At 35.6% G+C, this 27,510-nt stretch overlaps 1 protein-coding gene across 5 annotated transcripts; it reads right to left on the bottom strand.

The window, feature by feature from the left end:
- Positions 1–398: 398 nt before the first annotated feature.
- Positions 399–26,814, bottom strand: LOC140894368 (uncharacterized). Of its 5 annotated transcripts, none has more exons than XM_073302874.1 (32): positions 26,567–26,814; positions 25,827–25,914; positions 25,327–25,435; positions 23,087–23,185; positions 22,483–22,525; positions 21,926–21,997; positions 21,731–21,826; positions 21,373–21,618; positions 20,433–20,616; positions 17,533–17,644; positions 17,372–17,458; positions 17,002–17,140; positions 16,097–16,190; positions 15,947–16,009; positions 15,725–15,834; positions 14,163–14,267; positions 13,512–13,585; positions 12,011–12,086; positions 8,206–8,472; positions 7,879–7,950; positions 6,254–6,325; positions 5,888–5,952; positions 5,683–5,785; positions 5,470–5,601; positions 4,839–4,982; positions 3,495–3,602; positions 2,461–2,511; positions 2,288–2,365; positions 2,098–2,211; positions 1,686–1,882; positions 1,416–1,485; positions 399–1,066 (listed from the first exon to the last, which is right to left on the bottom strand). In XM_073302874.1, exons 1-32 carry the CDS (start codon positions 26,648–26,650, stop codon positions 878–880), a joined length of 3,543 nt encoding a protein of 1,180 aa, XP_073158975.1. In that variant the 5' UTR covers positions 26,651–26,814; the 3' UTR covers positions 399–877. The 5 variants fall into 5 exon arrangements, with proteins under 5 accessions (XP_073158975.1, XP_073158974.1, XP_073158976.1 ...); XM_073302873.1 differs by having other exon boundaries at positions 16,097–16,193; XM_073302875.1 differs by having other exon boundaries at positions 16,097–16,193; positions 25,827–26,376.
- Positions 26,815–27,510: the final 696 nt, after the last annotated feature.

Consider the following 27,510-nt stretch of genomic DNA (forward strand, 5'->3'; position numbering starts at 1 on the left):
TTAAATCATCAATTGTTTATCATATATAGTCATTAAATAAAAATTATAATATTAACCATGATATCTTTCATTTTATTATCTTAATTGATTATTGAAAATGAAAATTTTATTTCAAAAAAAAATGAAAATTTTATTATCTCGAATCCTGTCCACTCTAAACTTTTGATGTTCGTGAAACTAATGTCTATCATTTATTTGAATCTAAAGATGAACAACTGATATCCACTATTGTAGCGACAAATCCCGGATATTCAATAATTGAAGCTCAAACATAAGCTAAAATAACATTCAATTTGCTTCCTTTTCATCCATATGCTTAGTTTTAAACAAAACTGAAGAACAATTAAAACTTTGGGAGATTATAGGCATGTAAGCATGTTCTATGTTCGACCCAAAGCTGATAAAAACAAACATTTTGATTATAAAACTGCCGTTAATTTCTTGTCCCTTGGAATTTAATTTGGAAGGAGAGTGTGTCCATAAAGTACAAAAATTTACATACATGTCCTCTCACTTGGCTTTGGATGATAGATACAGCAGACTAGAATACAACGGATACATTTCATGGTAGTATATGAGCGCGCAAGGGAGATCGATCCATATGATGCCATCATCAATGAATGTGAAGCCACCAAATTTCCAAGGATATGGGTTTTCAAGTGATGTGCTATCAGATCATATTTTGTGCTTTCAGCCTTCCTAGTGCAGGTGTTCAGAGCCACAACTGTCTTAATAGTAAGTTCTGAGACCTGGAGATTGATAGAATATGTTGTGCGTGCCCAGGAGAGTGAAGGAATGAGAAGCGATCCCTCTAGATCCCTCTAACCCAGACAAAAATTAGAGTTCTAGAACAATCTGAAGGCGCTGTCTGCTTGTACTATATGGTGCGGAGAAATCCACGAACTGATAGGAGAAAACTATGTAAATTTTTCCTGAATCTCTGGTAGTTTACACGGTCAAGTGTCAAAGAAAGATTGTTTGAACTTGTCAGAGACTGGAAAGCATTTGTCAACCGTGCTCTAAGTGTTTGGGTTGCCTGCCTTTCAAGCAACTCATTTGCCAATTTCTGCAAGAAACATTCATCAGAAATATAAAAGATGGGCAAGAGATGACGGTAACTTTGTGGCATCACTGCACATGGTTTGTCATAAGAATTCAAACGTGAGATTGAAAGTACATAGGAGTTTCACTAGGAACATCTATCCCCGCTTGAAACGGTGAGGAAACAACTTCTAACTTCATTAATGCCGGGTATAATAAGTGGCTCATGTGATATAATCAAATCCTCAAAACCCTGTACTACTGCATCTAACAGCACCACAAACATGATTGTATGTAATTGAGCATGTTGAAGACAAACACTAACTGAGAAGAAAATAGAAAGAAAAATAGAAAAAGAAGTGTAACCTAGCTACCTGATAAACATTCTGTTCACAGAGAATCAATGGAAATAGGGCATCTGCTGCGGAGCCAACAAGATCAGCGCTGAAGCAAAAAGCAAGTTAAAAATTCGTCTTTCCGAACACCAAAACAAGAGGACTATCAAGTGAGTGCATTAGACATTGTGCTCCAATGTACTAAAATAAGAATATATAGTTTGACTTGTCTTTAATCTCATAATAATAATGGTCATATAAAAGGTTATACTTTCTGGAGCAATAGGATTAAGTTTCTCAACACCTCACCTGTAGTCTTCAAAAAGTAGTAGTTGCAGCAACGATCGAAGGAATCGACTGAGAATGCCTTCGTGGAATTCTCCATCAGGGTCCTTGTAACTGGTAGCATGAGATCCTAAACCAGCTTTACCAGCAATTCCTTCTTTGTAATGGTGTGATGCCATTGCTTTTAGTGCTCTTAGACATAAATCAACAACTTCAATATCCTAATCACCAAGCAAGGGAAAGATAACTAATATAGCATCACAATGGAAAGGGTGACATAAAGACATTTGGAATCACAGTTTATAAAAGCTTGAATCAACTTTTACTCAGTTACGCTAAATAAGGACCTCGCCTACAAACATCTAAACATAATATCGTGATCCAGTATATATTATTATTATATATAAACAGCGCAAACTCTGAAGGCCAGAATTACCTGATGATGTAGACCAAATTCAAGAGTTCCAAGTATATGATTGAAAGCCTGACGGTTTAGTTGTGCAATCATTTCAGGATAGACCTCCAGAAGGTCAGATAACAATGAGAAATACTGTCCAATGATAAGACAGAAAATAAGTTTCCATGGCAATAATAATTCCTGCAACCCACTAAGTAAAGGTCCTTACTCCATGACAAAGTTTAGGATATTTCAGCAGGTCTACCGTTATAAGAGGAGTTACAATATGAAGCCCCATATATACTACCTGAAAGAAAAATGAGGTGGGGACAATTACAATGACATGCACCACAAGATGAAATTCAAGATCTTTAGCTTTAACCAAGATCTTACGGAATATACCTGAGAAATATTTATACCATGAGTCTCAAGAGGTTCAGATGTGAAGTCCACCTGAGAAAACATCTTAATATCAGCCTTGCAAGCATCACAAAGCACATGGAACAAGTTAAATGGCCAACACTAACAAGAAAAGCAAGGTTCTCAGTGCCTCCTCAGTCCAATACAGAATACTAAAATCAAATACCTTTTTCTTACCGTTTACTTTGTTATCCTACACAACATACAATATCTTTTTTCCTTTCCCAAGACCAATGGGATAAAGGACCACAACCACTAAAATAAAATACAAGTTCAAATGCCTTGATGCACTCCTACAAGTTGCATAGCAGCCATACATTCTTCAAAGGTTATCTCTTGATAGTTTATAATACAGGACAGAGAAATTGAAGGCATTACCAAATCAGCAAAACCATTCATTAACAGCACATCTTCAGCATATTAATATTCGACATCGCTCAAATCTATGTGCTCGGTGATATCGTTACCAGATACAATGTATAATTAAATTATTTATACTGCCGTTTATTTAAAACTGCTGACATTTTGAAGATGAATTCTGCAATTACTTTCGTCTAGGCTGTATTATAATCAAATACCGATATTTTTTCAAAGTACGCTCCGTGCTATATAGCTAGGAGGGCTTGAGAAATTAACCAGCCTATCTGAATGTCTTGCCAGAAAATGAAACCACTGGCCTCAAATGTTTTAACCAATTTTAGATAGCAAAAGTTGCAAAATACTTTCGAAGCAAGTCACAATCGTCCCACAACCGATAAAGAGTGGAGGGCACAAAAACCTTTGCTCAGATATGCGAGAAACTCAATGTTTTATGTGAATAACTCAAGTCAAGAAGTTCGAGGCCAGATAAGCGGTGAGCACAACGAGGACAACTTTTGGAACAGATGTAATCTCCGGCAATTAATGCAAGTTGACATCGTATAGATAGCAAAACATTAAAAAAAAACTCATGAGGGCTGTAGTGGAGAAAAAAAAAGAAATGTATATCAGGCGAATAATTAGTACAGATGAGTCACCAGATCCTTTGAACAGAGATTTGAAAGAAGTTTCAGGAGCATGCGTAGATCCTTGTATTTCTCCGCATCTGCTTCAGCACGTAAGCTGTTTGAAAGGCCCACTGAAATCTGACAAGGCAGACATATGTCAGGGTCCACAGACACGAAAGTAAGAATGACCATCATGATAATATCACGATCCACCCTCATAATTCTACATAAGAGTAAGATTGTTACACCAAACAAGGATATATTTAAACAACTAGATAATAAGGCAACAATTGGTTAAAATGAGAAGAAAATATAAATAGCGAACTACAAATTATCCAAGGTGTAATTATATGTAACAGTTGGATTGGGTCATATTCATCTTTACCAATTTTACCATTATATTGCCATAGGAAGAACACAAAATGGATGAACTCCTTAATACTATTGTTCACTAATGCATGGTAGGCGACAGTGACCTATTACACATGTTTTGCCTTGGTTAGCCATGTTGGACCAGACGACAAAACGGAGAGCACCTACCACTTTCTATTTGATGGGTCCAGGCCTGACTCATTTAGGGCAGGTTTTAATAAGATAACTAGATACGGGTTGGGTAATAGGAATTGATTTTTCTATAATGGTGGGTTTGTATCAGGTGACGAATTCTATAAGACCCAACCCATTTAATTTGGAGGCATTAATGTGTATTCATCGTTGATCGCTGAATGATGTAAATAGTAAACATAATTTTAGTTCTAATTTTATGATTATACATTAAATAATATCATTCAACAAAAAAGTTCCATAATATTAAGTGTGAAGTATTATCATTTTGTAATACCATGTTTGATAAGTAAGAAAAACTTTATGAAGCATTTTTTAATGAGACAACGACTAGGCTAGTTAATTCAATTGAGTTTATTTTATTAGGAAAAGAATTTGATCGATTTTATTTTAGTAAAATAATAATAATAATTTGAATCTTTTTATTTAATCTTTGACATAACATTATAGTTAAAAATTAAATGTATCAAAAAAATATTATTAATATAATAATTATGTAACAGATCAGATGAGTGACGAGTTAGAAGACATATATTGATTCATCATAATTTCAAAGAGTCAGATCTCAAGTACGTGCAAACCCTAATTTTAGCAAACCTATTGACATCCTTAGGAATTCAACACAAACAAAGCATGATTGTTCTGATCAAAGTTATCTACGTTACTTTGCATATATCCATCACACATGGAACAAGTACACTCACACTAATTATTATAACAATCACACAAAATGAATTCAAAATTATTTACAGTTCCATCCTTCTGTTTAGAAGGGATGTTACTGCCACTAGTAGTAGTGAAGCACATTACCTTGCCGATATTGTGAGAGGAGTAAAGCTGAAGCAAACGCACGCAGAAGTTAACCACGGCAGCAGTTTCTTGAGCCTCTAGATAGATGATTTGACCATCCACCCAATTGACAACAAATTTGAGCAGAAGGTAGACAATTACAGGCTGAAATAACAGGAAGAGGAACGAAAAATTAACCCTTCTCCTAGCAAAAATATTCATTGACCAATGAAGAAGATACTGAAAAAATGTAATTAAATTATCAAGAAAATCACAAAAAGGTCATTTTAAAGTTCACAAACAAGTTCTATGAATTAAAGTATTAAGAAAATCACAAAATAAAGCAATTCAAAGTTCACAGACAAGTTAAATAATTCAGAGATCCATTATTAGTGGTCATGATACATAAACCCAAATTACTAAATCTGGGTATTGGCTCTTCTTGCTTTCTTATGTGTAAAAGGACCGGTATTTTCAAACTTAAAATACAATCTCAAAATCAAGCGAGTATTACATAGCTTGACAACTAACCAGCCCTGGATCAATAACAATGCAATTCTTACCACTGCATAATCAAATTTTAAAATTTCAAACATGATTCAAAAGCAAGCAGCCCAAAACAGAGAGATGATTATCACGCGTAATCAAATACCTCATCTTTGTATGCTTGAAGAAAAATCAAGACAGGGTTCAAAACGGAGAATCCCAGGTCATATATAGCCTTCTGTGTTTTAGGTTCTGAGGCGCTGGCAACTCCCCGAAGTCGCTCCAATAAGCAACTTACCTATGGGATGTCATACTGATGTCATCTATCCATTCAATGCATATTTTACACACAACGCATAAAAGTACAAACATAATTTACCAACAAAATGATATCAGGTTGTTGAGCAATGGTTTTGAGATCCTTCTTGCTTGACAAGTCTATAAAATGCGCTGTCATGTGACTCATCAGATTTTTTACATACCTAAAATAATTTAAATAAAGAACAAGTTATTTTATACCCCATAATCAAATGATCACCAGTAAGAATTGAAGACCTGTGAAAGAAATCACTATACAAACTCACTGATTTGATTCATCGGGAGTTTTCAGGCCCGAAGCTGAAACAACAAGTGTCTGAGCAAGTGAACGCTGCAATGAAAGAGAGATGTAGTACTTATGAAGAACTTCAGGAACGATACTGTATATAGAGGTGAACAGTGAAGGAAGAGAAATAACGAGTGGAGAAGTAGGGAAGAAACAGTAATCAAGAAAAATAAATAAATAACTAAGAGGAAAAATTATTTTTTGCAAGACATTTTCTTTCAACACATTCATGCTTATGTCCAACAATAGATGGAAAATATAAGTAAACGCTGATTTATGTCAAGACTCATCAATCTAAGAACAAAGGAGTTCTTCCTCTGATTACAACAAATGTAGAATTAATTACCTGGTGAGGAGCATTTAATGTGAAAAAGACGCTTTCATTAGCAAAGGCATTTGCAAAATCACGCCATGAGCCCTGCATAAATAACATCATATATTCCACAAGCCAATACATAGAAATAAAATCACAAATAACTAACTCTGGTGTCTTGGTGTGTTTTTTGATAAACCAAAAATAGTCCTTCTCAAATTACAAAAATCTATTTTATTTAATAAAAAAATCGTAAAAAACTATTTTAGTAAACATGTATCTTATCTAAACTATTGTATCCTAATAAATTATATTTTTATCATTATCTATATTATAAGATTATAAAATATTCTTATCACCGTAAAATAAAAAAATTTATTATCACAAAACATTTTAAAAGTTTTTAATTTTAGAATAATCTATAGATTTTTTACACAAATTATTTAAAACAAAAAAAATTTATGTGTGCATGAATCGCGTGCATAGAGTCACTAGTATCTATAAAGTATGTAATTGAATAGGTTTCTCACTCTAAAATCTCCAAAACCACCCGAATACAGGCACTTGACGGTCAAGCAAGTAAATTTTCAATATAACTTCCACACATGTTGCATGATACAGCTATCAAGAATGTAATCAACTAGGATCTCGTACAAAAATCTCCAAACCACCAGAATACAGGCACTACACACAGTGTAGCAACAAACTTTTTCAATGCAACTTCCAAAAACGTCTCGTGGTTAAAGGCTTTGTACATCACTATAGAGGCTAGTTCGGATTTATTTTTTAAAAAGAGTTCTCTAACAAAAACATTATCATCTCATTTTCATTTTCTCATCTAAAAACTCAGTTTCACATCTCCAAATATAATCACGACTATTCATTCGAATTTCCATAGACCCCTAAAAATTCTCGATTATTATATTAAATTTTGATACAATATAATTCCATACTTTTACATTACCCACATATTCTTATTAAATCAATTACCAGATAAAATCTACGCGATTCTACTGTTGTCTAAGATAACCAAACATAAAGTTCATTCTCCATTACATTTTTAAAATAAATTATTTTATGCAAACAGGTCACCGGAAACAAATACAAACCACCCCTTAATATTTCCATGTTCAATTTTATATTAAACATGGTTTTAAGCATTGTCATGTGGCAATACCATGTTCATCTTGCTGACATATATTGGTCAGGTGGAACAAGAGAATTTTTTAAGATAAAGCGGGATCGGGAAATATGTGTTGAGAAAAGATCAAGTTGAGGGCTTCAATATGGATTAGGAATCATAAAGAGTTGCTATGTTCTCGACCCTAGATTTAGTCAGAGATTGGGGAGTTATATTTTGTTGATATATAGTGGGTTCTAATGGTTCCGTCTGCAGATAACTTTTCTGGTTTTTGTAATTATTACATGATCTTTTTTATATATATAATATGATCTCGTTTATTATATTTAAAAAAAAAAGACAAAGACAAGACAAGACAAGGATGCACCATTACCAGAAAATAATAAATTGGTATATAAGAAAATTGAAGCAACTTCTCAAGGAATATTATGTTCTAACTCGTTTAAAGCAAAATGCAGCCAAAATGAGATGGAAAAGGAAAAAAAAATTGTGAGCAAAGAGAGGTGCAAAAACTGACCAAGGTAACCAGGTGAGCAATAATGTTCCTCCGACGAACAAGTCCATGAAGCAGTTGGTAACATGTAAGAGCCTACCATCCCAAACAGCAAGTTAATATTTAACAACATCGATTTGTCAATCTTACTACTGCATTATAAATTTATAAATTCTTGAGCACAGCAACCAAATTCAAAATTCCGAAAATGAATGTTAATTAGAGTAATATCTCACATTCAGTCAGTTATAAACAATTCAAAATAAAGTATCCAATAAGCCACATAACAATGTAAGAATAGGCCCAAAACCTGTATGGATGAAAACATCAAAAACCAAAAACCAGTAGTACCTGCAAGTCCTTCTCCCCAGGGTATGAAACTAGTGTTGTCAAAGAGATGCGAATAACAATATCAAGAACGACTTTTCCTTGATTATTCTCATCACAGAAACTAAGCAATGCGTCTGCGGGAACTGATAGATTGGAGGGAACCAATGTTGGGCTTATAGGATCCAGTTGAGCATTGTATTTACTTTTAAAACTGCTTTTGTTTACATTAGTAATTTCAGGTGGCATCAGGTAAGTTGAAGACCATCTTGCAAGGAACCATACAACTGCCTGCATATATAAGCCAGAAATGTAACTAAGAGAAAGTTCAATTACTTGCAGTAACCAGGACCACATGCCTGGAAAGGTTCCTGGAAAATTTTAAATCAGGAAACGAGGTAAAAATGTTTATTTACTATTTGTCGACTTCTATTCCAAGCAGGGAAACAATTTATTTTTGCAGTAGCTGAACTTCGAAGTATTCTGTGCAACTACAACAGACAAATAGATTTCGTTTACATCATCTATTTCAAACTGCCATCTACAGTGCATCATACTCAAATTCTGCTACCAAGCAATCCATCCTTCCCCTTTTGATACTTTCTCATTTCAAGAGTCTTTCCTTGAATAACTATCTTTTTCATGAAAAATGCACAGATAATTTTGGTGATTTCATAGAGCTGATAGCAAGCAAAATTAGAGCCACTGATAATGACATTATTTACATTAGTTCCTCTTTACACGTGTTGTGTGCTTGTACGGTCTTTTATTTTTGTAAAAAGTTTATTTGGATTTTAATTCCTTTTTTTTTTGGGTAATTAGTTTGATTTATATTATAAAATAAGGGTAATATTATAATTGTAAAATTCTACTCTGGAGGGGTATAATAGTAAATTTATTTTGGTGTAATTTGGTCATACAATTAAGTGGTTGTGGCTCAAGATATAGAATAGAGTATTGTGAATGGAGTAACGAATGAAACTTATATCTGTTTGGTACCAAAAAAGAAAGAATCACTGCGCATCAAGGATTTTAGACCGATTAGCCTAGTCACTAGTCTTTACAAGATAATCGCTAAGGTACTAGCGTCGCGTCTCAAGAAGGTGCTAGAGATCACCATTGCGCATTCACAGAGCGCTTTCATTGAAGGTCGTCAAATCTTGGATTGTTGCTTGATAGCGAATGAAGCGGTGGAAGAATTCAGATTGAAGAAGAAGAGAGGCTGGGTATTCAAGGCGGATTTTGAGAAAGCCTATGATAACGTTAATTGGCGATTCTTAGATTTTGTTCTCCATAAGAAAGGGTTTGGGAATAGATGGAGGAAATGGATTAAAGGATGTCTCAGCAATGTATGTTATTCAGTTTTTGTTAACGGGAGACCAACCGGTAAATTTAAGGGGGAGAAAGGGTTACGACAGGGAGACCCTTTATCTCCGTTTCTGTTTAACTTGGTGGCGGATGTTTTGGGAAGATTGATTGACAAGGCAAAGTCTCTAGATATCTTTAGAGGTTGGGAGATAGGGAGGGATAGATTTGAGGTCTCTCACATTCAATTTGCCGATGATGCTCTGTTTTTTGCGCATAATGAGAATCATGTGAGAATGCTGATGGACATCTTGTTCATTTTCTGTGAAATGTCCGGATTAAAGATCAACAAGGAGAAAAGTGCACTGTTGAGCTGTAACTGTGAGAAAGAAGTGGAGGAAGGGTTGGCTAGGGAGATTGGTTGTGGGGTGGAATCTTGGCCCATTCAATACCTTGGAGTACCATTGGGAGGGAACCCATTAAGGGTTTCATTCTGGGAACCAGTGATATTCAAGATGTCTAAAAGGTTAGCTAGTTGGAAGAAAGCTTTCCTCTCGAGAGGCGGCAGACTCACGCTGATTTCGGCGGTCATGAATGCCCTTCCCTTGTATTTTATGTCGCTGTTTAGGATTCCACGAGGCGTTGCAGAGGATATGGAGAAACTTATGCGGAACTTTTTGTGGGATGGACCGGATGGGGAGAACCATTGTCATCTGGTAGGATGGGATAAAGTTTGTAAACCAAAAGATAGAGTAGGCTTGGGAATAGGTAATCTTTGCCTCCGAAACAAGGCTTTGCTAGGTAAATGGTGGTGGCGATTCTCGACGGAGGGTGACACTTTTTGGAAGAAAATTATAGCGAGTAAATACGGAGTTCAAGATAACGGTAGGGATGCGGGATTGGCTAGACACAACACTTTTAGAAGTCCGTGGAAATTCATATCGAGGACGTATCTGGCTTTCAGTCACTCTGTGAGGGCTGTGGTTTTAGGGGGGGATAGATTTAGATTTTGGGAAGATTGCTGGGTGGGAAATTCTAGTTTTAAGGATCTTTTTCCTAACCTCTTTCAGATTTCTAGGGAGCACAATAGACAGATTTTTTTTTCCTTTGTCGAGATCCATCTTTTTCCTCTAACTCTATATCTTGGAATTTGCATTTTAGACGCGATTTGAGGGATGATGAGTTGGCCCAGCTAGGTAATCTGCTGGAAGTTTTGAGGGGGTAAACTTAATAGAGGGAGCGGAGGATGTGAGGAAATGGGTGTGGGACAGCTCAAGCGTATTTTCAGTAAAGTCTTTCTACGAGTCCTTCTTTCCAGAGGAGCAATTCCCTAGCTTCTCTCTTTTTCACCCTATCTGGAAAGCCCCTATTCCGACAAAGGTTCAGGTTTTCTCATGGACAGCTGCGTTGGGAAGATTACCTACCTGTGATTTGATTCAAAAGAGGCTCCCGAATATCTCCCTTAGCCCGAACTGGTGTGTGCTATGCAAACAGGGGGGAGAGACTCATGACCACATGATTATTCATTGCCCGTTCTTTGGCTCCTTATGGAACCTTGTTCTCAAGGAATTGGGATTATCTTGGGTAATGCCGAACTCAACAAAAGACCTTTATGCAACTGATTTAGGAGTTCGGCTTGGAGAGAAAGGGAAAGTTTTTTGGTTAATAGTGGTTCATTGCGTGTGTTGGTCGTTATGGCTGGAGAGGAACAGAAGAATTTTTGAAGATAGTGAAGAATCAGTGAAGGAAATTTGGGACAAGATCAAATTGACAGTATCCATGTGGGCCCACAAGGGTTCTAAATTTCAATATTTGGCTATTTTAGACTTGTATAGGGATTGAAAATTGGCTTTGATTTAGTTTGATAACTGGGGTTGTTTGCTTTGGATAACAGTTAGCCTCGGTGGACCACTAGTCCACTTTTTGTAAATCTTCTAATCTAATTTTATATATAAAATTATAGTTTCCTATCAAAAAAAAAACTTCTTACAGTTAGAAATTTCAAGCAGTTTCGATATAAATTATATAAAGTACAAGCCCATCAATTGAAAGTTTTATAATAACTTAAAACTCATGCCACGCTATTGTTATCAGATTCACATATTTATCTTTAAAACTGGAGAGTAGAGGCAGCCGAACCCAACACGAGTTACTGAAATTGCTCCATTCACGCAAAATTGAAGTCATAATGGTCGGGAACTTGCTCGTGGGGTTCTGCCTGGGCTTTTGGTCTAAAAGCATCAATATGCAGAAGCCCAAGCCTCTTAAAACAATGTTTCAAGCTGCATAGGTTAGGACGCAAAGTCATGCTGAGGTCAAAATCAGCATATTTGGTATGATTGGACGTAATGAACACAAACAATTTACATCAATCTTTACACCATTCACTTGAAAATGCAAAATAAATAAATAAATAATACACGCACACACACAGCTGTGCCCTGCCTGGACAAAATAAGGTTTAAAAAGTTTGCGAAACGAAAACTAACAAGGAAATGACCAAAATAACAAAAACTATTAGTACCTCCATGAGTCGAGGACTGAAGAATGACGCTCTACTTTCTGGATCTAAACTTTGCTCAGCAAACTTTAGGATTGAACTAAACATGTAAAAGAGTTGAATAAATTCTATGGAGAATTGAACATAATTAGACATCATTTTAACAGAAAGAAGCACAATACAAAGAAGAATCTTGGAAGTTGATTGACTGGGTGGGCAACCTTATATAGGGCAACTTTGACATTATCTGCATATTGATCCCAAATCCCAAAGTTGTGAACTAAATATGCTACCAGTACATGACCAAAATCTATTGCTCTTTGCATCCCCTTTCCTCCAAATGGAAAGGAAACGCCGCTTTCAAGATATTTTTGTAGAATGTACAAAGATATCAGTATGCTGATAATAACATACACCATCTAACTTAAAGTTATCTGTACTCATCAAAACATGTGCTTGTATCCAATTATAGTCAAGCTTCCACCATACAGTCATTGACACTTCATTACAATCCTTGCATTCTTGTGGTCAATAAATCTTAACAAATGAATATTCATAACTAGCCAATTTACAAAATGTACTTGGAGTCAACTGTGACGATCCACTACATCCTATTGTGCAATTAACAGCTTGTTTTAGTATATTGCAAAATGTGCACGATAGAGAGACCTCACTCTAATGACAGGTCTAGCTGTCCGTTTGGCTGTGCCTTAACAGTGACTTAGAAGTAAATTTATGGTGAGGAGAGTGTTATGCCAAACCAGTAAAAGATGTTTTATCCACCAAGTTTCGTGTTACTTATCTCCCACAGTGGAGAACAGCAACTAAGTTAAAACTATAGAATCATTAAGTGACAAGAAGTACAACACTCTGAGGAGCTTTGGGTATAGTGAACCTTTATCAAATCCCTTCAAAGCACGTTTTAACAATTCGTAAACATCAGCACTCCACACAACAGCTTTGAGCCATAGCCATTCTGCCCAGAACCAAAGTCTTTACACCTACTCACCTAGGAGCAGTGTCAATAGTCTGGATAACAGTGATAGAATCCTTCAATCATGAGGGAGTAGAGACGGTTCATCTACTCTCCTAGCAATAAAACTTAGGACATTAAACTTCATATCAAATTAGATATCAGGAGAAAGGATGTGGAAAGTTCTGAAGAAACAAAATAGAAAAATCTTACATTCTGTAAGAAATTCACATTCCTTAAAATTCCAAGTTATAAAGAGATTTTGAAAATTTGTTAATGAAAGGATGTCTGTTTTTCTCATCAGCCCAATCAAAAAAACATATTTGTAAAGTTCCTATTAACTATAAGTTTACAGGTGCCGATATTTTCTCATCAACCTTACTTACGTATTCAGGTTGTTAATGTTGATGTCTATTTAAATTCACCAAGAAATAGAAGATTTGCAGCAGGGATACATAAATAGCCCTTCAAGAAGAAGAACAATTAAACAGAATGGAATACTTCACTCAAATGGGACAAAGTCGTCACAGAATGTGCTAGAAGGTATCCTACCTATAAAGAACAACAACAGGGTGTTTATCTGCCTCCACGGTATCTGTAAAATGGGTCTGAATCTCCTTCGGCACCTGAAAAGTTAATGTTTTACAAATGGAAAGCTATAATATCATCATCGTTCTGTCATATAGAGAATCAGAGATGTGAAAGTGAATCCTGGTATAGCTAGAATAAATTCGACCATGGTCTCCAGCAGACAAGTGAATGTAAACACGAGGCAAATGTCATTGTCGCAGATTAAATCAGACACAGCACAGTGTTTTAAAGCTTAAAATTCAAGAGTTAATAGCAGACCTGAAATGATTTACGGGATCTTATTCATACCCACAACTTGAATAAACAGTTTTCACTGGACAATTGTCAATCCAAAAACTAGCAATTCAAACTAAATAATTTATGGTTTAAGTGCCAGATATTCAAACTTCAACAAACACAACTACTAGATGCCATAGACGCTGTGTGTGGAACATTGGATCAGGCAACCTAGAATCCACTAAAAGTCAGGGTGAGAAGAGAAGATCAATTATGTTGTTAGCTGCACAGACTGCCTCAAGAACTCTCCCGAAAGAAAAATCAAGTCACCAAAAATTTCAAAAATGGTGGCGTAGAGCAATTTTAAGAAAGAAAAAAAAATGAAAACCATCTTACCAAAGGTGTTTCACTCTGCCCTTCATCAGCCAAAACGTGTCCAGCTATGAGCAATAGAGAATACAGTTCTTCCAAAGTTTCAGTTGGATCACTAATGCCTTTTCCCTTCATTTGGTGAGAAAACAGGAAGAAGAGATTTCATAAAAAACAGGAAGTAAGATGCCAAAATGCTAGATGACTGCTCAATTTGAGGTAAACTTAGATGATAAATAGTGGTTATGAAAAGAAAGATAATAGCACAACAAATAAAAATAGCAAGGCATCACACCCATAGAGAATATCAGAAGTTTCTATTTGTTCCATTATTATGGAGTGTCTTTTATTTAGTAATTCCGGTTTTAGGGTGAGTTTGTACACAAAAGCTTGTAGCTTAAAAAAACACTTAAATAAGTCCAACTTTTAAAGTGTTTTTATTAAAAAAACCAGAAGCGGTTTTAGCGTTAGAATAAATGTTGAAAATTGTTTTTTACACAAATTTAAATAGAAGTATAAGAAGAAACAAAAAAGCCAAAATTTCTGGCTTCTAAAAAAGCACTTAAATAAGTGTTTTTTAAAAACTGTTGTTGTAACCAAATCTTACAAAAGGCGGACAAGATATCCGCTAATTACAAAAGAAATTAACGACTCCCTATTTAAAATAATTTCATTATAACTTTGCCGAGGAGTACATTCAATAATTATGGGGTTTATTCAAAATAAACATGTTGTCGCAAATATACTACCAAGTACAGGTGAGTTTAATTCATTTCACTTAATACCAATTGATTTTATAATTTTAATTTTTGTATATGTTTTTTTATGACATCTTAAGAAAATTAAACCAAACAATTATTAATAATAGGAAAAAAGAAAATTTCACAATTAAGCATGTAACAGAAATATTGCATATAATTTGACTGTGCTACAACTCTAAAACATAAAAAAGTAAATAATTTCAAACATTCAACATTACTCATCATATTTGATATAAAAAGAAAATAGATCACAGGAAACAACTAAGTTCAAATGTTCAATGTTAGTAATCCTATTTAATATTTAAAAAAAAGTATGAACAAAATAACATACCCACACAATTTCCTCTCATGTCTTCTGTATTTATGTTAATCCATCACAACATCTAATTTATTAATTTTTATTTATAGGAAATGTGATTCCACGTGCAACGCACGTGCTATATGCTAGTCACCACCGAAAGTACAGAAAAATAATGGGTGTCAAGGAGGCGCCTACAAAAATACCTGAATGATCAAGCTGTATAAGGTACAGAAAAGTAAAAGTTCAATGTTTCATCTAATGGGTGTCCAGGAGGCACCTACAACACTACCTGAAAGATCTAGCTGCATAAAGATGTTTACTTGTGTTCCGTCTACTTGATATGTGTTTCCTGGTTGCTGAGTTCTGTGTTCTATTTTTTGGACTATGGAGAAACGCAGACAAATATAGAAACACCTAGTACAACCAGGAAACCGGTATCAAGTAGACGAAAAATAAATTAAAAATACATCACATCCATACCACAGAAAGGATTGAGTAAGCAACGAAATGTCAACTGATAAACATACCTGATGAAGCCTTATGAAGAGATCTGAGAAAAGTTTGGTGAGAAAAGGGACCGTAACACCTATCGCTGATCGAGCAATAAGAGCATAAGAACTCAATCTCTCATCCATGGCTACAAAAAAATACACATAAAGCATGAAAAAACTCATTGAGATGCTGAAGATGGTATGTACATCGAAATTATGACTGATAGCACTGGTAAAGTCACTCATTCCGTTATTTACCTGATATAGAAGACTGAAAATAACCATATTCATTCTCATCACTGAAGACAGATGCAGAAGCAGCTGGTGAGAAACAAAAAAGGTCATTGGAAAGCACGATACTTTTGAAGGTGAAATGAGCTCTATATTGTTGAAAGCATATGAAATTACACTTCAATTCGAACTCTACTATCTGCGTAAAAAGATTGCCAGCTTCAATGATCCCTTCAGGTGGAAGGGATTCAAGATGTCCACCACCATCCAACTGCTGTAAATTAAAAAAAAAAAAAAAAAAGCCAGCAGAAGAATTAAGTTTTAACAGATATTACCGTGAACGATGGCGGATGGTCTTACCCATGCCAAGAATTGATACTGATATATCAAGGGATAAATGCATCTATACTTTGTAGTGAGTAAAGCAGGTCTAAATTATACGCTCCTACTGGGAAATTTTAGGTGGCACTAAGACCACTAAGATTTATGTTAAATTGTCCGACCGATTACTTCAATGTGTTAATAACATGCAAAATTGACAACCATTATCATTGTGACCTCGATATATCAAAGAAGTACATAAAAACACATCCAGGGCATTCCCCATATCCATATCCATCATGAAAAGGTTTTAAGTACATATTGCCTCAATACACTGATTACTTTGTGAAACAGACCGCAACTTTTCATTTTCCAACTTCACTAGATCTCTCTATCAAGGAGAAATTAAGCTATAAGATGTGCCCGCCAACAACTGTTTCTATCCAAAAATAACAATACTAACTACTGAGTGCTCAGTTGCTGACAAACGCCAACATAATGCTTAAAAATCTCAATCCCAGAGCATTCTAAATCTAATATTGCCAAAACAAATGGTAACCAACACCCATTTTCTGAACAAACCCCTATCAATATAAATTATAGTGTGTGAGCATGTTTAATCAAGCTTTACCCATAACAAAGATGTAGAAACACAAATATATATTTGTTATATATTAATAATTATATGATGGTAAGAAACAGGAATGCGGTGGCTACAGTTTATGCAAGTGACATAAAATTCAGTCTGCAACAGCATATACCATGAGCAGTGCAGTCCAAGTATCTAATAAAATATCACGGGCTATCCAACTCCAGGTCTCTTCCTCAGTGCGATTTCTCGCAAGATCTTTAATGACTTCACATGTCAGGTCAGATAATAGGCCAAGCGTGCCATGAGGCCTGAGCATAAAGTAAATTACTCAACTAAGTCCAAAACATTACACTAAATATTACTCTCTATCCAAGACCAGTCGTTTTTTATTGGGATGTCCATAAGTATTATTAATCAAAAAACCCTTCCAACATAAGTACAGATGTGAAAGGAATAAACTTCTGACTTATTAATGTTTGAGCCAAAATATTAAGATGCTTAATATAACCAGTTTTTTCAGTTCCATAAATTTGACTGACCTCATAGATTTCAAAAGCTCATCGAACACAAGTGGTGAAGTCACAGTTGCAATGGACAACAGTGCACGGCAACCATCAAGCAGTTCACTGGAGATTATTGAACAAGTCATTCATCAAATTTGTAACAAATCAAGAAAGAGACAGTGATGACAATCCCTGACCTTTCGCTTTTTCCCCATTCTATCACTTTTGAAACAGCATCAGGTGGTTCAACCCATGGTAAAATTCCAGCTAGCAGCAGCAGAAGGAGTTGCCTTTGTGTGTACCCATTATCTAAATTATGGGGAAAAAATAATTATCAACACAGACTAGCAACTAGTGTAGATTGTAAACGAATGCACCCGAAGCGGAAAAAAGGGAGCTGATATAAAACCAAAGGGAAATATAAAGCACAGTAAGTGTTAGAGTTAACACATATGTCCTCGGTAAATTCTTCACGAGCAATTATTAAAAAGAAATAATCTTCCTTTCGACAGCAACAAAATTCAGTAAAGGGTCAAAACTTAGAGAATTAAAAGTCAACCAGAAAGTGTGTAACTTCCGAGAGAGAGAATTGACCAAGGTAAGAGTCACCAAAAAAACAGCTTACAATTTCATTTAGAACAATTACTTCCAGCTTCATAAAACAGTTTAAGAACGTCAACAAAAGTTCAATGCAGAAAGGCCCAACATAGGCAAAATGGTGAATAGCACAAATATAAGCTCCTGCATATGCATTAACACCAATAACTTCTTAGTAGAAGCACAAACAAATTTGAAAAAAAAAACCCAATAATCGGGAATATTCCATTGACTTTCCCTAATATGATCAAATTACACAAGCCTCCCCCCTCTTGCAGTCATTACTTGATCCGAACATTGTACATTTGTTGTGTTTATAGTGAAGGTACAAATAAATATTTAGCAGTTAATGTATATGAAAGTGTGGGTATATCCAAGAATATGATTCAACAAGAAGACTTTTATTTCACGAATAATAAAAGTTAGTTACAAAATAATGATAGTATTCTCTCAAGAGAGAATGGCCTCAAGAGTTAGAAAGATGTCCGAACAGAACATATTTTCTCTCCTCGTTAATAATGCTAGTTACCTATCTCAACAAAATTCTACTCTACCTAAAATACTAACACTCTACACCCACCCCCCCCCCCCCCCCCCTCTTTCTTTTTTCCCATTCTCGTACATGTTATTCTAGATCCTTCATATTTTGATCTGGCCTAATACCACCCTTAAACCCAGACCCATCACAGAAAGTGTATGAATTTTAAACCCTGAGAGGGCACTATTACAATTTCAGGGGAGAGCAATTATACGATTTGAAGGATCTCAGGTAGGTTAATCTAATACTCTCTTCTTTAAATTTTCTCTTCTGAAATTGGTCTAGACTAGGGGTGCAAACGAACCGAACATGTTCGTGAGTTTTACAAGCCCGCTCGATAAATATTTGATTCGTATTCGAGCTTATCGAACTCGAACCGAATTCGAACATGTTCGAACTTTTTTTCGAGCCGAGCTCGAGCCGAAATTACTTTTTTCGATAGTTCGCGAGCCTTAATATTTAATTAATATAATATAATTATATAATAATATATATACATTTCGAGCTTTCGAACCATAATATCCGAATAGTTCACGAATAGGTTCGAATATTTTGAACCGAACTCGAACTCGAACTTCATTTCGAGCCGAACTCGAGCCAAAATATTTGAAATTATCGAACTTCGAATCGAGCTCGAACTCGAATATACTTTTATCGAGCCGAATTCGAACTTTAAAATTTTACCATTATTCGGCTCGATTCGGTTCGTTTGCACCCCTAGACACATAGCTGCCAGAAAACAACCATAACTAATAAACATTATTTCTAAATAAAAATATTGTTTATCTTTCTTAAAACCAAATACTAATGAGAACGGCCTACTCCACTGCCCTTTTATATAGATCCATGTTGCTTTCTGTAGAATATCAAAATAAAGTTGGTCTATAAAGAGCACCAAGTATAATGGATCGTTAACCCTAAGCAAATAAAACTATAGACCCGACAACACGGTGAGAGTTAACAAAGAAAAATAAATCCATTTCTCATTTTCTTTCTAGCGACTCCATCTCTTCGTTAAATTCTCCTTCGTGGGATTTGCATCTTCGTCGTAATATTAGGGATGAGGAGCTGGGTGAGTTGTCTAGTTTGTTGGAAGTTTTGGGTAGGGTTAGCTTAGTGGAGGGAGGGGAGGATGTTCGGAGGTGGAAGTGGGTTGACTCAGGAGTGTTTTCAGTTAAATCCTTCTTTGATTCCTTCTTCTCGGATGATTTGTATCCAAAATTCGATCTTTCTCACATTATCTTGAAGGCTAAGATTCCCTTTAAGGTAAAGGTATTCGCATGGACAGCGGTGTTGGGAAGATTGCCGACTTGTGATGTGATTCAAAGGAGGTTTCCGAATTGCTCCTTGAGCCCTAATTGGTGTGTATTGTGCAAACAAAGGGCAGAGAGTCAAGATCATTTGTTGGTTCATTGTACATACACAAGTTCCTTATGGTGGTTGCTGCTGCAGGAAGTGGGTTTGTCATGGGTGGCACCAGGTTCCGCGAGAGAGCTATTCGGAGCAGATTTGGGTTGGTCACGGGGAACTAGGGGGCAAATTTTGTGGGGTGTTTTAGTGCATTGCGTTTGTTGGATTGTTTGGCTAGAAAGAAACAGAAGGATCTTTTAAGATGAAGAAGATTCGATTGAAGTTACTTGGGACAAGATAAAGTTGAGCGGATCAACTTGGTTACACAATATAAAAGAATTTCAACCTTTTGCTATTTCAGATTTGTATAGGGATTGGAGCTTAGCTTTGAGCTAGATTTACTTGAACCTCTTTTGAGGATTAGTGGATCACTGGTCCACAATTTGTACTTTAATTATTTTAATTATTAATAATATTTATGTTTCTGATAAAAAAAAAAAAAAAAAAAAAAGAAGCACAATCACATGTTATGCTACAGAAGTTGAGATCCATCAAAATAAAAGGGCATTTAAAACATTCAGGCTTGAAAAAAAGATAAAAGGAATAAATTACCAGGCGGAAATATGGTTCCTGATAAAGAGCAAAATTGCACTAGAAGTCTTCGGGCAGAAACTGCAAGAGGACAGTCAAGCCAGTAACCTTCACATGAAAACTTCTGTCTAAGTGCTCCATACAAGTTCAGAAGCCACCCAACATGACCACTTGAAATCAACACATCACGCCAGGCAGTACCAGGCTACAAGAAGCGCCAAAGAAGAAACAATTACGAAAATCACATTCAGAAAGTAAAATGACTAGACACGTGCCTACATAGGCTAAATTTTATATATAAGATTAAAAAAAACAATCTAAATATCGGCATAATCAAAAGCATCTTCTTCGAGGCTAATTAAATTAGAATAAAAAATTTACAAATAATCTTCCTGAATATTAGGTTACAAACTTACAAACTCAAACCCCGTACTTTGCATCCAAGCATACTAAAAGCAAAGATGTAGGTTTCAATTAATCATCCTAAGTGTTAAGAATTGACTTAGACCTAACACACCCCAAAAGTTAGCTCAAGGGGGGAGGTTTGCCCTTATCTATATAAAGGGCTCTCGGGTTATTTAGCCAACCGATGTCGGACACAAACTAATACACCAACGCACCCCTCTCACGCCCAGGAATGAAACGACTGGAGGGCGGAGAAATTTAACGGGTGGCCAACTATGGGACGGGTGAGGCCAACTATGGCAGTCCAACACATAACAGCGGAACCCAGGTTCTGATACCATGTTAAAAAATGACTTGGACCTAACTCACCCCAAAAGCTAACTCAAGGGGGGAGGTTTGTCATTGTTTATATAAAGGGTTCCCAGATTATTTAGTCAACCGATGTGACACACAAACTAATACACCAACACTAGGCAATGAAATATTTTGCTCAAACTAGAACCATCTCCGATAATTTCACTCTTTGGAGATAGGCATGTGCTATGTCGTCACTCACCTGAACCAAGACACATTCAGACCTTTTAAAGGAGTCACTTTCTGGCTTCATTCTGTCACAAAACACATCAATCCCTTTTATAGAACTCTCATCAGTACTTTTGTTGCCTCGAAAATCCCAATTCAGGATTTGAAGCATCAGACGTAGTGCAGCTGAACAGACTTTGGATTCAGGAACTGCAGCATCGATTCCGACTATTCTGTTTGAGACGATAAAAGCAGCGTCTTGCACCCAACAGTAAAATGCCTGTGAAGAGTGAAATATGAGGAAAAAATACATATAAACAGATATGAAATGAAGAGAGTCAAGTAAGAAACTCTCCAACCATAGTAAGGACAAGCATTAGACAAATGTTAACCTTTATGAAGGTATGCTCTAAAGATGTTCGACACTTCTCGTGGAATTCTCTGGGAAGGCCCAGAGCGGTTGATGTAGAAGGTGAAAATTCAGACACCTAACCAGGAATATACCACGTGTGGTACATCAGAGCAAATTCTGAAAAGAAAAAAAAAACAATTCTTGGAAGAACAAATGCAAGGACTAATAAACATACCACAGATTCCAAAAAATTGATTCCAACAAATTGTGCATCAAGGCCATGGACACCAGTTATAGCCTGTTTCACCTGCAGTGTAAAAATATAAGACTTTTCAAGTATGAACGCCAAAGGAGACAATAGAAGGTTTAGGAAAACTTGAGAAACAAGAACCCCTTCTCAAATGTAGACATTGGGTAATAGAACTCATACTTCCTAATAAATTAGTCCCAAACTTGATAGAGACGTGAAGTAAAAATCTTGAGAAATGAAATTCTTTTTTGTCAAAAACTTTGGTAAGCATCCCGGTTTCCGTAAAAAAATTAGTTATAATTGTTGTCCAACCAACCCAACCAAGGAAACTAAACTAAAAACCAAAAGCCATGACAGCATAGTAAGACAATAGACTATCGCTCTTATAGTTATGTAGGCAAGGAACTGAATCCCTTATAGACTTTTACCTATGACAACATAATGGGAATCAACAACCCAAATTAAAAAAAAAAATTATCAATACTGCTTCAAATGTACTCTAAAGGATAAAAAAAATCGCGTAAATTTTTTATTTGCCATACCTCAAGGAAAATTCTCTCCTTCTCTTCAGCAGCAAAATCCAACCTACCAAAAAAAAATGAAAATAAAAAAATTTACAATAGCCATCAACAATTGGTTAACAAGAAAATTCCAGTTAACTACAACGTGAAGAAATTAACATTCAAAAAAGATTTTAAATCCTCCAAACACATAAGAGTTGTTTCAGAATGTAGCATTCATTAAGATACACACTGGACGGGAAATTTTAAAATATCATGTATTACATCTCCAGCATCCTCCATGCAAAAAACAATTATCTGAGAAACCGTGTGCATAACCTGTCAACAATATTTTTTACACAAATACCAATTGCTTGGCCCACAGACAATCAAGCATAATACTTCCTTTTCTTTGTCGACTCACCACAAGTTCTATTCTATCCTCTCAATTTATTATTCTATCCTCTCAATTTATACCATTATTTCTTGGTACTAAAACCAATAGAAAGGTGTAAAGACCACATGAATACTCATTCATAGCGCATAGGAAGTTTCTTCCCCAACATAAACATAAAGCGATGGGCATTCAATATCCGTACATTTAAGGAAATGCCATATATTTGTCCCTTGGATTCAAACAACTTACCAACCCCTTTTGAGCAGTTGAGCAGCCACAGAACCCACTTTCACTAAAACATAACCCTCAGGTGAGCTTGCGTGTTTCATGATAAACCACAGACAAAAACTGCAATAGAGTGTAGCACTGGTCAACTATGGTGCAATATGCCATATCAAGATAAATACCTTTCGGAAGCTGGAATTTTAAGCAGAGAACAATTTTGAAACTCACAAACTGAGGTCAAGGGTATCACAAGGACTTAAGCACAAAGCAATGCAAGAGCTTCATCAAAGTGCGCAATACTACAACACAACTTTTTGTTCCGTGCAAAAGAGAGAAAACTTACTTCTTCCAAGAAAAGAAAAGAACCTTACCGAGGCAAATTAAAACCAAAACAACCGATAGGAAGACCTATGGGGATATAATTCAGCTGATAACGAGTTCTCTCTCATATGCATCACAAAACAAAATGCAAAAGAAGCATTAAAGACAGCAATTATTAGTTCTCAAATCCTAAAGAAACTATAGAAAAAGGCCACTTTTATGAGCTATTTTTCCAGCTTGCTTCCCATATGCAAACCCCTTTTATACTCTCCACGTAACTCTCTCTAGAGTCATGGAGCTTGATAATTAAGTTCGTAAGAACAATGGAGCCCGATAACTAAGTTCAAAACAAACAAATGGAGCTAAATTCATAACTTTAATTCGAATGGAACTTGAACCCAAAAAGAATTTATTTTCGAGCTTCAGGCAGCCAATGAAAGTTCAAGCTTGAGTTCAGATATGGAAATGAGTATTATTCATCTCAATTTTGTTTGTTTCTAATCCTACATTTCACATCTTAAATCAATCATACAAGAGAATGAAATACTGATGAAGATAGCGAACTATGTAAGCACCCGGATGTATGAATTGGGTGAGTGTAATATAAGTTTTACGTGACTACAAAATAAGGGATATACACATACTGAGCCACTCATGGGCTCGGTCAACGCTCAACTCAAGCTCAACTATCTTTTACTTACATGAGTGATCATCAAGATACATGAGCTCAAGTTATATTATTTAATTGTTAAAACATTTTTAATATTTGTTTTAAGTAAATATCTATTTTTTATTTAAAAAAATAGAAAGGGATTTGGTAAATACCATGTTAAGCATCAAGAGTAATAGATAATCAGAAAAAATCGAGCATGTCAACCTTGAGCTCAAGTAACTCAAAATTTACTCAACCCCGAGCTTGAGTCCAAGTGGCTAATGAAATACTCAACTTCGAACCAATGAAGTTGTAGGCTACCACAAAATGTCTTTTATATTTAAAGAAAAATATCCGTGTGTCATGTGTTCTAACCACATGTACTTAATTGAGTTTTTGGTCTATTAAAAGACAACATACGTAGAACACAGATGCAGTTGAGATGCAAATACTAAGATGGAAGAATTATTGAAAAATAACTAAAGATATATAAACGACTTTATTAGATAAAAGGTAGATGTGGGTGCTACTAAAAGAAGATTGTGCATTCGAGATAACAGGATACATTCAATGTTGACAAGTAGAGGCACTTGGGATAAATATAAAGATATACAGACGGCAGAGTGATCGATGTTAAATCATAGCACCTATGTATAGTATGTCATTCTCAAATATGCATTTACTAGATCAACTTTTGAAACTATAAGGCCCCTAAAACTGATAACCGTAAATCATATTTTGTTCTAACTTGTCACTTTTAATTAGTAAAAAGCCGAAAACTAAAGCCCAAAAAAATCACCCTGATAATCATAGCAGTCTACCAGGGTGTATTTCGAAATGATGTGCATTTTACCCCTAGGATCATGATTGTATTGTAATCATCTATCAAATCTTTATGCTTAAAAGTTCTTTGATTACTGTTTAATTGAGCTATGCAAGTGCGAACTGCTGGTCCGCTTTTTGTTATTAAAAATTTTTTTTAATATAATATAGTTTCCTATCAAAAAAAAAAGTTTGAGCTACGCAAGCCTCTATTTTAACTTTGAAGACAATCAAAGCGGTATCATGGTGGACTGAAACAATTCAAATGACCGTGATAAATTTAATCAGATTGGCCAAATGCTTCAGCTTTGATTGATGATGCATCTTTGGACATGACATTCAAATAAAATCCACCAAAAACTATAAAATGTGATACTCGAAGTACTAGTTCTTGTATGTGATAATTGATCTACTAGCACAAAACTAACCAAGCTAGTGTACCATCTACCAAACTCACTTCTAAAGTTACCTGATCAACCCTATCCTGTCATTAGCCTCAAGGAATCCCCATTCTCGTACAGCTGCATCTCTAATTGCTCCAGCAGCCTGAAATCTTGCACTTGCCAACTGGGAATTTTCTGGATGACCATGGTACTCTCAGTAAAAAAACATTCCTTAACTTGGCTAGATCAAGGTTACGAGACTCATTTGATTTGCATTTCCAAATGTCAAAAATGCTAGAACAAAATTTTATAGACATCATAAAAGGATGTAGATATGGTGTTCAGCATCCATTAGTATTAATAAGTACAACAGGCTATGACATTTGTTGAACCAATACATGCCTTTAGCCAGATGATAACTAATTGCTAGGAACGTAGTAGACAACCATATTAAGTTTGAAGTGTAAGCAACAATAGAACCACTTATGGCTCAGAGACCCTAAAAACTACTAGGTTTCACGCAAACATCTAAGTCAACATTGATAAAATACAATAAAGATCATGTGCATTTTTTACGCAAACATACCTAGAATAAATTTACATGCCTGGTATGGCCGAGAAGACTGGCTTAAAGACAATATTGTGGCCTCAGCTGCAGCCGGATTGATGTGTCTCTGCTTAATCATTCCCATATATTTTCACAAGTTCATGTATCCCAAGAAAGAAAAATCATTACACAAGCATCTCTAAGGCGTTTTCAAACTTACATACGAAATACTAAGTAATTGACTTTTTTGTAGGAAACAAGATGTTTTAACAAATAAATAGAAATGTATAATTAAAGCATAAGACATCCTTCCCATCCATCTTTCAAATCGATAGGTTGACAATCCAATCAGAATACATGGTCTAAATACGAACAAATCGGGACCAAATCCAATCGAACATTAATCTATTAAGTGCATCGCCTCTAAAATTTGAAGATCATCCCTCGATAAGCAAGCTCCCGTGAGAGTGAGCCTTCCTCCTTAAATATTAATCCACCCTATGAAGAGGGGGACTCTTAAAACATTTGGCCCCTTTGAGAAACCAGGCCTGCAGTGGTGCGTCTTGATCCATATGCACCGTAATTTAACCTATAATCACACTAACATTATGGTAACATCCCCTCTATGACGAGATGAAAATCAACCCATGTTTCGGAATCCTAGTACAAGAAGCACGTAGAAAGTTCTCTCCAAAACGTGAGCATTAATGTGTCATCAAGGCCCCACGGAATTTACAAGCAGCAAAAATGGGGGGAAACAAAACGAAACAAAACGAAACCTGGATCGAATTGCAGGCAATTTCAATAGCTTGCATGGTGGCTTGAAGCTGAGACAAATCAGCGGCCTCGTAGCCTTGATGCATCGTTGCCACAGACTGAAGTGATTCGGAGACTAGAGCACTAATGGCACCAGTGAGTAGTGAACTATGCCTAGTCCTTGCGGTAGTGGCGTCAGGCTAGCAGGGATTCGGTTGTTGTTCCGAGTGGACTCGATCGGCTATGGTAAACTGAGGGCTTCAATGGAGGAATTATACACTGAAAAAAAAAAAACAGAACAAAAAAGAAGTTCTAAATTATATTTTTCAATATATAAAATCATTGTCAGTTTTTACTATTTTATTTATTTATTTATTATTTATTTATTTGTCAAAATAATATCTGAAAATATTATTATATGTTATTAATTAAAGAAACTGAGATTATTATAAATGTCACGTGGTTTGGAACCACCGAACTCAGTTTGAAATTGTCGAACAGTTTGAAACTATCGGGATCATCGGTTTGGACTTTCCAAAAACAATTCAGACCTTTGCATAGTCAATTAGATGTCTTATGTGTAAAAAGTGTACCGAGTAGTTTGGACCTATCAAATTTAGGTGTCTAGATAGGTTTGAGCATGATACATAGCAGCATGCACAGTTCGGACCATCTAAATTTTGAGCTCGGACCGCACAAACTCAGCTTATAAATATGCTTATGCTTTCCCTTCGTTATTCAAAATATTAGACGGCCTTGATTGAGTTTCTCTTGATTTCAGTTCATGTTTTATATGTTTTGAGCCATGTCTTTGTGCCATGGCTCGATTCTGAAGTTATTTTGGAAAAACCGTCAATGCCATGAGCAGTTGGCGTAGTTATTGTTTCAAAATGGCTATCGATGGGCGCATGCATGATTCACATACCACGGTATTTATTGAGTGTGTGATATAGATAAATAGGTATTC

This window comes from Henckelia pumila, chromosome 4, assembly GCF_033568475.1.
Source record: "Henckelia pumila isolate YLH828 chromosome 4, ASM3356847v2, whole genome shotgun sequence".
Lineage (NCBI taxonomy): Eukaryota > Viridiplantae > Streptophyta > Magnoliopsida > Lamiales > Gesneriaceae > Henckelia > Henckelia pumila.

Coding starts and splice junctions, on each gene's coding strand:
- LOC140894368 (XM_073302873.1), bottom strand. CDS start 26,650: ATGCATCAAGGCTACGAGGCCGCTGATTTGTCTCAGCTTCAAGCCACC. Junction 21,619..21,730: donor TAGAGCATACCTTCATAAAG/GTTAACATTTGT, acceptor CACTCTTCACAG/GCATTTTACTGTTGGGTGCA. Junction 5,953..6,253: donor CATTAAATGCTCCTCACCAG/GTAATTAATTCT, acceptor CTTTCATTGCAG/CGTTCACTTGCTCAGACACT.